Source organism: Carassius gibelio, chromosome B7 (assembly GCF_023724105.1).
Source record: "Carassius gibelio isolate Cgi1373 ecotype wild population from Czech Republic chromosome B7, carGib1.2-hapl.c, whole genome shotgun sequence".
NCBI classification, from domain to species: domain Eukaryota; kingdom Metazoa; phylum Chordata; class Actinopteri; order Cypriniformes; family Cyprinidae; genus Carassius; species Carassius gibelio.
The window spans coordinates 30,969,555-30,981,484 of record NC_068402.1 but is presented as its reverse complement, the minus strand read 5'-3'; the positions used below and the strand labels follow the sequence as shown (position 1 = coordinate 30,981,484).

Here is an 11,930-nt window from a genome sequence, read left to right as displayed (position 1 = left end):
AGATCACCTTGGACCAGCAACCAAAACTAATTCTAACCACATTAATCTGAAACTTGTTTTTCTCTCATCAGAGTTAGCAACTATTATGCTCTCTGCGTTATGTAAGAAAGATAATAAAAAGAAAAACAAAGCATCTGGTAACACATACGTTATCGAGGTGCTTCCATTCCTCAGCCCACTCGCGGTCTGTCAGCCGATGATCAATCACTTCCTCTTGACGTGTTCCATGCACGGCTGTAACACAAGTACAGCACTACATTAGCATATGCACCATTACAATGGAGAAATCATGTCTTTGTATGTGCAATTATACAATGCTTTGCACTCCTGCCATTACTTCTGCAGTTGGAAATATTTCTCAAATTCAAAAGTCTAAACCATAAACTCTGTTAGGATTAGCCATATTTAAATTTGTTGTAAAATGGCATGTATATATGTACACCTGTGACTGAATTGAATTCTTGTTTAAAGCAACACCACTTAACTATGGTAAAGTCACTGTAAACATGGCCCCAAGTAGTTTATTGGTTTATTTTACTATAGACTACACCACTCTGACCTGTTTGCCGGTGACGATCCCGGACGTCCCTGTGCTCTGCGTGTCTGTAAGCGTCTCTGTAGTGGTGGGCAAGTGCCATGTCTTCCAAACGGTAGTGCTGTGGGGCAGGAGGGTTAGGATGTGGAAGTCCATTGGGTGGGTGCGTTGGTAGGCCGTTGGGGGGAGGGTGAGCAGGTAAACCACTGCTTGGACTGAAGCGCTGACTGGGGCTCACTGTACATGGACGTTTGGCCAGGTGCTCCGGGTGCAAGCCATCCCTGTCCACTGCACTCTCTTTGGTCCTGTTATAAAGATTGTAGAAATGCTGTAGAAATGACATTTTCAAGAGGAAAGAGGGCTATTGATAGTTTTGCATTCTTTCATTCTAAACCACCTCCCTCTTTCTCTCCACTCATGTGTCCAAATGTTGAGGCCAGCTGCGAGCCATATGTGAACTCTAGCCTTCATATACCAAGAAACAGAGTTAAATCCCAACCCCTTAATCTTCCCCGTTCTCACCCGTTTCTCTCTCTCTCCTGAGCTGCTGTACTGTGAGAGCTGCTCCCTTTGGCAGATGTTCAGTGACACTGGCGTTTTGGAGCCATCTGGCTGGCCTGTGCTGCAGTGTTGATAATAATCTGTTTAGCTGAGTGCAGCAGCCATGCATTCAGAGCTAAAGCTCCTCTTCCTTCTGCGAGCATGAAATATATGTGTGTGCGAGGACTGTGCAAGCTTGTTTTCTTGCACTTGAGAGTAGAGTGCAATTGGCTTTGACATCTAAATCTGGCTGCATGCATGACACCCCATCATGCCCACCTCCACAACCAACCTAAAAACTTCCAACCTTTTGCAGAATTTCTGCAGTTGTGGCCAGATATCCCACAAATCAAAGCAACAGCTGGGGCTCTCGCCATGATTTGGTAAGCCTAGGCTTCAGAGATGGAGGTGTATGGATTACAGTAGGGGATTGCCCATTCCTCTACCCCCACCCCTCTCTTTTTCTCTGCCTCTCTCTCTCTCTATTTATCCCTCCTCCCGTATCAGTTCAAGCAGGGGTTCAGCAAGATCACCATCTGGACACATCACTGACATATGGACAGCTACTGGGGAACTAACAGGAGACAGTGCGGATAAGAGAGTAGGAGACAAACAAAATTTTGGTGCTTTAAATCCCACAATTAATTTTTTGTTTGTTTAGAGTTCTAAATGTCTCGCCAATGTATGGAGTCTGTTGGTGTTAGAGCATCTCAGTCTGTTTCTGCTTCACAGGCAACTGGCAGCACCTGGCAGACACGCCACACACATTTCCACCTTCTCTTTACACTCCTCATGGTCTTCTTCTGTGAGGCCTAATCTTCCCACACCCTCCACTCATTACATTGAGTGTTTGTGCATTTCGAAGCTAGACAGGAAGAAGTATGCCCAGGGCAAGGTTGTATTGACATTTACCATAGCTGTCTACATTTTTGCCTTTTGCTTGACTTTGTAGATATTTATGACTTAAGGTATTTGTTATGAAAATTGTACACAGAAAGACAAGTTTGTTTGTGTGTTAAAGTGTGTATACCTGTCAGGGGTACGTCTCTTGCCATGCTCATTGAGTTCCAGCATGATCTCGGAGGAGTCCAGGGGAGAGCTGGCGTTGGCATCCAACAGCAGCTGTTCGTGCTGGGCCAGATACTGGGCTGGAGTCTGCTTAGCCATCCGAGCACAGTGAAGCAGCTCCCTCTGCAGGAGGGGCAAGTTAGCCTATCGGACAGAAAGATGAAATGTGGGTGATAAAGGAAAGCATTTATTTTCATAAAGACAAACGTGAATCTCCAGGATCTGTTATACTGGTTTGGTGCCACTGGACCCAAGCCCGGTTCTACGGGGATGCTAGAGGGTACTAAGCACCCTCAAATAAAAAGTGTTTTGCACCGTTTAGCAATAGCCAATCACAGACATATCTGCTGATTCCTTGTACTCAACAGACAATCAAAGGCATTTACGTTTTTACAGGTGTTGTGTTCAGAATGAATCATCTAATTATAAGAAAGTTTAGTAGGTGCAATGTAAATAGTAGATTCATTTTGCAATGTAGAGAACTCCATTGGTTATAACATAACTTTGTGAGAGTGCGATGAACTAAGCTTTTTAGTGATAAACAAAGCAATCTTTGCGCACTAGCAATGGATGGCACTAAATCCTTTATATAGCCTATATTAAGGTTAAGGCACCCTTACTAATTTTAAAAGCACCCTCAGCGATTTGATTCTGAAGTGGACCACTGGCAAAATCTGGTAAGTGGAGCTAGTTGACCAGTTCTTTCTGATCAAGCCTAGTTAAGATAGTTAACAAGCCTATTGGTGATACAGGCTGGTTTTTGATGTTTAGTTCTCATTTGGTATTAGTCAAGCTTATAGTTTGTGATTGATTGACATTATTAGTGAATGCTGACCAAAATGGCTTTCTGCATAAGCTGATGGTTAATAAAGTAAGTATTGATGGTTATGCAAGTAAATATTCCTTGTGGGGGCAATCATTGGATTATGCTAGTCAGTGCTGGTTAATCTAGTCAACTATAATGTGTTTTTCTGAAGTTGGTTAACCAAATAAGTCTTGCCGTTTAGGTATGTTCATCCGACATAAGTTGGTACATCAGCATCTCAAGCTGACCAGTATTTAAAACGCATCATGTTCTGATGGCCAGTTATGTTAACAGTGTTTGTGTTAAGAGAGAGAGAAAGAAAGATGAGATAAAACAGACACTTTCTCTGGCCCACCATGTGTTTGTGTCTTGCTGAGGTCTGCAGGAGAACTTTGCTGCCTCTCTCTCTCTCTCTATCTCTCACCCTTGCTTTCTTGTTGTCTTTTTCTCTCTGGCTGTCAGTATAACACTACACAGCTGGCTGATGATACAGATGTGTAACATCAACACTCTGCGGGCCTTTGACAGCAGCCTGTGAGCAATGTGCTGGGTGCCATGTACCACAGTGCTCTGCTTTGAATAAAATACTCACACTATGAGATATGTCTTGTGTAGTCTATATCTCACTAGCATGCATACACGGATAGTGGAAGATGGGGGGTGGGGGGCCTCCAAGGCAACTTTCCACACCAAACATTTTCTAGTTCCGTTCTGTGGTCAATGGATACATTATCTCTCTACAACCAATTATTGGTAATATCTGTATGTTGAAATTTGAGTTTTATGTTTGTGAATATGTTTTTGAATTGTTGAACTGTCTCTAAGTTTCCTTATATTTTATGCTGGTCAGGGGAGTGTGGCATCTGACTTGAGGCCTCTTCAGTACTAGAACATTCTTTCAGCACCCAACTTGGGACTGACAGTTTAAGTCCGTGTTATCACTATATGCATTGCAGTAGTAAAGCATGTGAATGGGTTGGATGTTTACCAGACACAGATATGACATATGTATGTCTGTGTATTCACATGTGTGATTGGGGTGGGGTGATTCAGGGAGTCATGGCGCATCATACATTTTGTCACTAAATCCTTTGTAATTAGGTATGCAATCAACATAGTGATTTCCAGTTGATTTAATTTCACATTCCGATTATGTATTTGTGTGCATCAATGCAGAATCATTTGAGAAAGAATTATAATGCATCAGAGAATCCATGTATGTGTCTGAGCCCAGGATCTATGTGATGTCTGAGGACAGAAAGGGATCAGCGTAAAGACAACAGCGGCAGAGCAACGGAAAGCTGTGCTGCTTACAGCACCCACTGCAACATCTGCCAGGAAATCTTCTTTGGCCCACACCACTCCTCTCCACTCTGGGTAAACACAAGTGTGCCAATTTTAATGAATCACAAATGATGGCCATATGGAGCACTAGATCTGCACAGCCCAGCCACAGCAGAGCAGGGGGGTTGGAAAAGGCTGAGGATGCGTTATCAAATGGACTTCACTCATCTACACGTACAGAAAACTATGTTTCTGAGGTCAGGGAAATACAGAGTGAGTTTGTTCACATGTGTGCTGATTCTGGCTGCCATCTTTCTACATTCTTTTTGTTTGTCACTTTGCCTGTCTGTCTCAAAGTCCCACTACCCTCCTCCTCCACCCCTTCGCATATGGTGCACCATAAGGAAAAGCTCCTCATACAGATAAAGAAAGACTTTTAAGAATCGTCTGATGCATATTACATAAAAATGTCAACTTTTTCTAAATGCAAATTGATTAGCTGCAGTGTGCAGTGTGTATGACCGTTTCCAAAAATGAACTCTGGATCACTGGACAAATTCTGCATGGTTCATGCTATCAAATCTTTGAATATATGTAAGAATTTTGTTTGTTATTAGAAAATTAACAAGATATCCTTGAACACACCTGTATATTCCACTTTGCTCTCAAAGTTAGAGAGTTTTCACTCCTAACCCTAAGGTTGTAGGTTCAAGTCTCAGGCCAGCAATACCACGACAGAGGTGCCCTTGAACAAGGCAGTGAACCCCCAACTGCTCCCCGGGCGGCGCAGCATAAATGGCGCTGTAATTATGCCACAAATATACACTAAAAATTGAGAAGACGACTTCGACTATGCGCATAAACCTTGTACACAGTATACAAACAAACATGGAACAATACATTTATTAATCTATGTTAATGATAGTTAATACAAAGAGTATTGTTCAGTGTTTGTTCATATTTTTGCTGCTGTTACACGAAGTAGCATTGACTGACTAGGGGTGATACGTGGGGTGATGACATCAGCATTTCGCAAAATATACGGATTGGCTGTACACACGAAAACGCAAGGGTGTCATTTTCAGATATTAAAAAAAAATCAGTTTTACGTTCCCAAAATGCCAGAATCTTCTGGATTTAAATGCCCATCCGAAAATTAATACAAATTTTAATACAAAATTTTTGCATATACAGCTGAAAGTGCCTATTTGTGGACAGGGGTCTAAGTGAACATTTCTTCGCCAGAACAATGCAATGCAAAGTCTCTCTATACATGATTACTGGCAGAAAAACTGTGTCTGTATGAGATTAATTTTTTTATGCCTGTTCTTACCTTGAGAAATGGAATGACAAAGGGACGCAAGGGAAAGTTTGTGGCTTCCTGAAGTTTGGAGTGGAACTCTTCAATGGTTAGAGTTGAGTTCTGATAAGACAGAAAAGGAAATCCACTTAACTCCCAGTGAAGAAAGAATTGTAGACAACACACACAGTTACAACAATAAAGAGAGCCATTAGATACTCACCACTAGCCCCAGCACCAGGCTGCGTACACGTTCTCCAATCTCGGGCGAGATGTCGTTGCCAAACTGCTGCAGTGTGGTGAGGAAACGCTTAAGTTTACAGAGTTGTCGGGCTCCGCAGGCAGGGGGAAGCTGCTGAGTGGGCAGAGAAGCGGTAGAGGAAGTAGCCGGTCCATTGCTGAAGCCATTGGGGGTTGAGGGAGCTCCGTTTAGTGCCGTGGGGGAGTGACTGCTCCCGTTCAGCACTGAGGAAAGAGAGCCACTGTTTGTATTAGCATCATTTAAGTCACGCCAAACTCTTTTGCTTTCTTTTTTCTCCATCTCAGTCCTGGGAAGCGCCCTCCAGGAAGCTCCAACGTAGCATGAAGAGGGCACATGCATTCCGAGAACAGCCAAAAAAACAACTGAAATTACAGATATACTATGACAGTAACACAGCACGTTGCTCTGTACTCTTCACTTCATACTCTACTTTGAACAAACACACCGCAAATGGGCCAAGCAGCAAACATCTCTCTCACTATCTCTCTCCATGACATACACACATGCCGCCCACCCGCTCTATTGCTCCCCACTACTCACCCACTCACTCACTAAGACACAACTATAAGAGGAACATGTTAAAGAGGTTCCAAAAATAGCCCCCTGGACTGGGTTACTTTTATTCCAACAGCAGGTGTGCGTCTAAATCAGGCTATGCACATGTCCACCAGCTGAGAGCAGATTTGCAGCTTTCCGAGTCCTGGCCGCCCCATCAACACTTCCACTCCATCCCTGCACTCTTTATTCTTGCTCCTGATAGTCAAGTGCCTTCTCTCTAAAAGTAGGCCTTATATCTTATGTTACCTGCACCTGAAGCCATGACCACATATAAACCAACATTACTCAAGCAGTGGACACAGCATGAGGACTCAGAGTTACGGACCCTAATCCTCCGGGACAGTGGGAAGCATATGATTGTGCAAACACACCTCTGAAGCTAGCTTTGCTCCAGGTTCGGTGGCACGTTCACACTGCTGGGTGAGTGTGTGCATGGCTTCATGTTGCAGAACACAGGGTCTTGTGCCCCATTTTATCTTGCCATTCCAGGCTGAACACATGTGGGTTTACCATGTGACCTCCACACTTGTGTTCTGGTTTTAGAGTGGCAAGCAGGCTACGCTATGACCCGAGAACAGGTGAAACAACAAGACCCGTCATTGCTATATAGGGTAGCGAGATCTGCCAAGCCCCGTCAAGCCTGATGCTGCCTGCGAATCCCTCCGTATGCAGTAAACAAATCTCTTGCTGTGTATCCTAAGCACTCACACACCCAGACAATGGCTCAAACTATCATACACAAACCCTCTCAAACGCTCTTGGTCATGTTGCAAGGGCATTCTTTACTATATGAATACTCATGACAATAACTCTTATTGACTCATTTAAATTATTCTACGTTCTGACATTGCTCTAATAAGCATGTTTATGAACATGTTTATTAAGTGCAGTGTCCCATTGTATTTTTTTTTTTTTTTTGGATTGTTCACCCAAAAATTTAAATTCTGTTATTAATTACTCACTCTTGTGTTGTTCCAAACCCAAAAGATTTTGTTCATCCCCAGAACACAAATTAAGATATTTTTGATAAAATTCAAGAGCTCTTTGATCCTCCGTAGACAGCAAGGGTCCGTAGACGTGGAGGAGAAGAATTGTTGAATAAAGTTTTCTTAGCGCGCATAGTATAAACTATTTTGTCGATGTTCTTGGTATCTTTTTGGACCTTGAACGTAGTACCCTTGCTGCCTATGTAGGGACAGGAAGCTCCTCGGATTCCATCAAAAATATCTTAATTTGTGTTCTGAAGATGAATGAAGGTCTTTCTTGTTTAGAACGACATGAGGGTGAGTAATTAATGACAGAATCTTCATTTTTGGCTGAACTATCCCTTTAATGTGCATTCTTGTGTTAATGTGGTGGTAATAAACTGCAGTATTCAAGATTATGATAGAGTTGCATCCAATGTGTTATTAAATTTAAATTAAATAAAAAAATAAATTTATGCATTTAGTCGCTTTTATCCAAAGCCACTCACAGTGCATCCAGGCTAATTTTTACCTATCATGTGTTCCCGGGGAATCGAACCCCCAACTTTGTGCTTGATAGCGCAATGCTCTACCAATTGAGCTACAGTAACACTATTATTAAGTTAGCTACCTATGAAATGTTGCCGATTACACATACACTCGGCACATCACAATAAATTGTACTTACACAACTTACTTGTTGTGGGTGTAAATGATGCGTTGCGATTGGCTGCCTGGCTGACAGCAGGGGGTGGAGGTGGCATTGTGGGTGGAGTTGACCTGGGCTGGGTTTTGACATCAGCGGGTGAATCTGGCATCGTTCCAGCCTTCTGTCCTGCGCTACCTGTGGATGACATGACGTTTACTCTTTTAGAACTTTTTATACACAACAAAAGTAGCAAGATGATGAGAACAACAACATGTACATTAATGTGCCTGAAGTCTCATAACTGCCAGGCCACAGGCTCTGACCAATATGCACTTCTACTCTGCTACATGGCACTTGTTCAAATCGTATCATGTTTGACACATATGTTTTGTCTTGTTCACGGTGCTAGATCATGCGTGTGGCATTCTTTTTTCAGCAGTACCTCTCTAGTGAGTCGTTCAGACAGACTTATAATATTTCATAGCAGTAAATCTGTGCAGTCGCCGCTGATAGAGATAAAGTGTGGCTTTCACAGACTGTGGCAGAGGGTAAATGTCACTGCTGTTGGAAACATCCAGTCACACCTGTTCTCCTACTCAGCTGCTGCTGACGGGACCCCTCTGCCCACCACCCAACCCCCCAATCACCCTGACTTCCACATCAATGTCCTACACCCCCCACCCGCTCCCCAGCCTGTTGTCCGCTCTTGTGAGCCGGACAGACAGACCCTTGACAGCCAGTGACAAGTGCAGCTGGATCTGCTGCTGTCCATCACGGTGCTGAACACTTCAACAAGGCTGCGTTCACACTGATCCTCAAATCTGCTTCGTTGAGGGACCAAACATGGCAAGTCTTCCTCTCTCTTGTCTGCCTGGCCCGCATTGGTCATGTGACAATCCCTTTGTCTACCCAGCTCCCTAACCATAATGTCACATGCTGATCTCCCAATTCTATCTTCTAATGTATAGCACACTCGTTGCTGTCAGTTATGAGATGGAAATGTAGTCCATCAGGGTTCAAGCCTGCACTCAAAACGATCAAAGAATAACTGCTCCAACAAACACCAGCGAACACCAAGAGTTGTTGGATTTTGTTGGATCAGTGTTAAGATAAGATGTTATATGTCTCTCTGTGTGTGTGAGTATGTGGTCAAGGTTTTCTATGCGTTGTGTCCTCCCAAATACAAAAATCACAGTAAGTGACAAAGTACTATTATTTATTGTTTGTTTGTAATGTAATATTAATGTGAAAATCACATAATGTTTTCTTGGTAGCACTTTATTTTACAGTCCTGTTCCTCATGTACATATTATGTACTTATTATAGTAATTACAATAACTGTGTAATAACTAGGTACTAACCCTGAACCTACCCCTAAACCTAACCCTACCCCATGTAGTTACCTTGTGTTACCAGAACTTTCTCAGATAAATACACTGTAAGTACACTATAAGTACATGTTAGTACACGTACTGTAAAATAAAGTGCAACCGTTTTCTTTAAGGGATAGGTTTAGAGGTTTGGGGTTAGAATTTAGTTTGTACAGTATAAAAAGAACTATTGTCTGTTGAGAGTCCTCATAGAACACACAATATATGTGTGTGCATTAGTGTTTGAAAGCACATATATTCCTTTTTTTTTTTTTTTTTTTTTTTTTATATTGATATTTGTTCTTTTTTTTTTTTTTTTTTAACCACATATATTCCAAAAGAAGTATCATCAGATGGTACTGAGATTAGCACACAACATCATTGGTGACAGCTCACATTTGCTACTCTTTAACATCGTGTGTCGCTAAGGTGGATGCTTCGGGTGCCACAAACACAAAGGAAAAAAAGCTTCAATCCTCATTTATTCTACAGTCCGTAAGATTATTTAAAGATCTCTTAAATGATACTCGGGTTTGGTATTTTTTATTTTCTCATAAATTATAATTGGCAAATTCATATACCATGGTATTTAGTACATTATCGTCCTTCAAAAAACATGTGTTGAGCAGCAGGCTCTCTGACAGGCGCCTCTTGTCTCAGTGCTATCACTCACTGTTGTTCAGTCACCCTTACTTTTTTCCACTGTCACCTTCACTCAGATAGACCTCCCGAAAAACAGCACAACACCCTGACCGTATGCTGGGGCCACCAGCCCAGGCCATGTTCTGAGAAAGCCCCCACCGCCTGGCCGAGATGTCATGGGCAAAAATAACTAAACATACAGGGTCACAGCCAAACTACTAACAGCCAGATAATTGGTGCTCAACCTTAGAGGGATGACAGCTGCAGGAGGGTGACAGGGTATGAGGCTGGTCTGTGGGTTAGGGGCCACCTCGGCTCAGGGGACATGCTGAGGGTCCTGAGTAGCACACCATTTTGCTCATTTTGTGTCCTCGATCATAGTGTGTTCTAAACAGGTGTCATGCTACTATTTTCCACTACCAGGTAACAGTCTGTCCTTACTAACAACAAAAATGCAATGCAAAGTAAATATAACATATTTGATGCTTATAATGCTTTCAAGTAAACACATCATACATGATTCAGAAATTGAATTTTAAGGACTTGAAAGCTGCATTAATATATCTAATACCTGTGCAGAACGGCACTTTAGACCAATGACATTTCATGATGGGTGGAGCTACTAAATTTTGATTATTGCAGTTACAGCTGGTAAGGACAACAATTTTCATTTAAAATCCACATGACAGGATTTGTCGTTCGTTGTCTTACTCAGATAAAATTACAGTCTGTTTAGTGGTTTGGGAGCTCTGGTTTTGGTTCACCAACATTTGAGACAAAGCAATTGTCTTGAAACATTAATAAAGAACGATACATGTAGAACATTACATGAACACTAAAATAACAATGAAATAGCAATAACGATAAAACATACAAAGAGGAGATGTGTAAAGAGAAATCAGCTCTTAATTCTCATTTAAAGATTTACTGGTGCCCCAGGGCAATAAACATAACAAGGTATTAGGACTAATGCCATGCTGACCAAAATAGGCACAAGCTGGCCTGCCGTGCGGGGCTGACGGTGCACGGCTCTGTGCATCACTGTCCCTGTCATTGCCAAATGTAGACAGGTAGGGAGAGATCTTGCTAAGGCCACAAGCCCTGCCTGTCCATCTGTCACTCAGTCCAGCAGCTTGCAGCCTCAGAGGGGCCATTAAACAAAGAACAGGCCAGCGAGCATTCACACGGACACACATCAGTCAAACATGACCTGAAATAATGTTAATGTTAGTATTCAATAGGAGTCAGTATCTAGAGAGGTGTCTGGCCAATGGCTGATACAGTATATATTCTGAGAGGTTATAAGTAGGAAGCCATTTCCGTGTTTAGACATTATTTAAGCTTAAAGAGATGAATAAAATCCCTTCCCTCTAAGGGCTGCTGGTTTAAAACTTCCTGACAGTAAAACAAGTCATAATCACTCCTTTTAATTTGCTCTCAGGGGAGCAGCACATGGTAATTCCTGCATGCATTCTCGGGGGGATTGTTGAAGTTGCCATGACCTGGCTGCAGTGGCATGAACTCCCACAAGAGGACTGAGAAAGAGGGGCTGTCAGATATATGTGAACACAAGGCGAGAGAGGCAAGTCTGCCCTGCTCAGCCTGTAGCCACTGGGGGATTACAGATATCTGATTAATCTGACCAGCTAAAGGACACCGTAGGACACACACACACATACACCGGGCACTGGATTTCACTTTTAATACGTTAGAAAGTCCATGTTTGAGCCCCTTCTGTGACCATCTGTCCTTCCATAATGCCAAAACAAAGGAATACTTAGATAAGATACAAAAAGAGACAATGCTAACTGAAAAGAAGATTCAAACTCATGACAGTTTAATCATCTGTAAAAGCAGCACATTAAATTGCTCACAACTGTGTTTCCACTGTTCCACTGTTTCCACTGATAATAAAATAAAAAAAAATGTTTTTTGAGAGACAGAGTGATTTT

At 42.4% G+C, this 11,930-nt stretch overlaps 1 protein-coding gene and 1 long non-coding RNA gene across 9 annotated transcripts in view; one reads left to right on the top strand and one right to left on the bottom strand.

Moving 5' to 3' along the window:
• The window catches only part of cbfa2t3 (CBFA2/RUNX1 partner transcriptional co-repressor 3), a 44,171-nt gene that overhangs the window by 11,459 nt on the left and 20,782 nt on the right, over nucleotides 1-11,930 (bottom strand). For 6 of the 8 annotated variants that reach the window (XM_052562293.1, XM_052562296.1, XM_052562291.1 and 3 more), the window contains 6 exons: nucleotides 8,006-8,161; nucleotides 5,756-5,997; nucleotides 5,566-5,655; nucleotides 2,106-2,287; nucleotides 560-840; nucleotides 149-234 (listed from right to left, as the gene is read on the bottom strand). In XM_052562293.1, coding sequence (XP_052418253.1) covers nucleotides 149-234; nucleotides 560-840; nucleotides 2,106-2,287; nucleotides 5,566-5,655; nucleotides 5,756-5,997; nucleotides 8,006-8,161 — 1,037 coding nt within the window. The remainder of the gene's footprint in view (nucleotides 1-148; nucleotides 235-559; nucleotides 841-2,105; nucleotides 2,288-5,565; nucleotides 5,656-5,755; nucleotides 5,998-8,005; nucleotides 8,162-11,930) is intronic. The other 2 variants (XM_052562294.1, XM_052562292.1) reach the window with 1 other exon arrangement.
• The window catches only part of LOC127962661 (uncharacterized), a 32,626-nt gene that overhangs the window by 13,189 nt on the left and 7,507 nt on the right, over nucleotides 1-11,930 (top strand). The gene's annotated exons all lie outside the window — the stretch shown is intronic.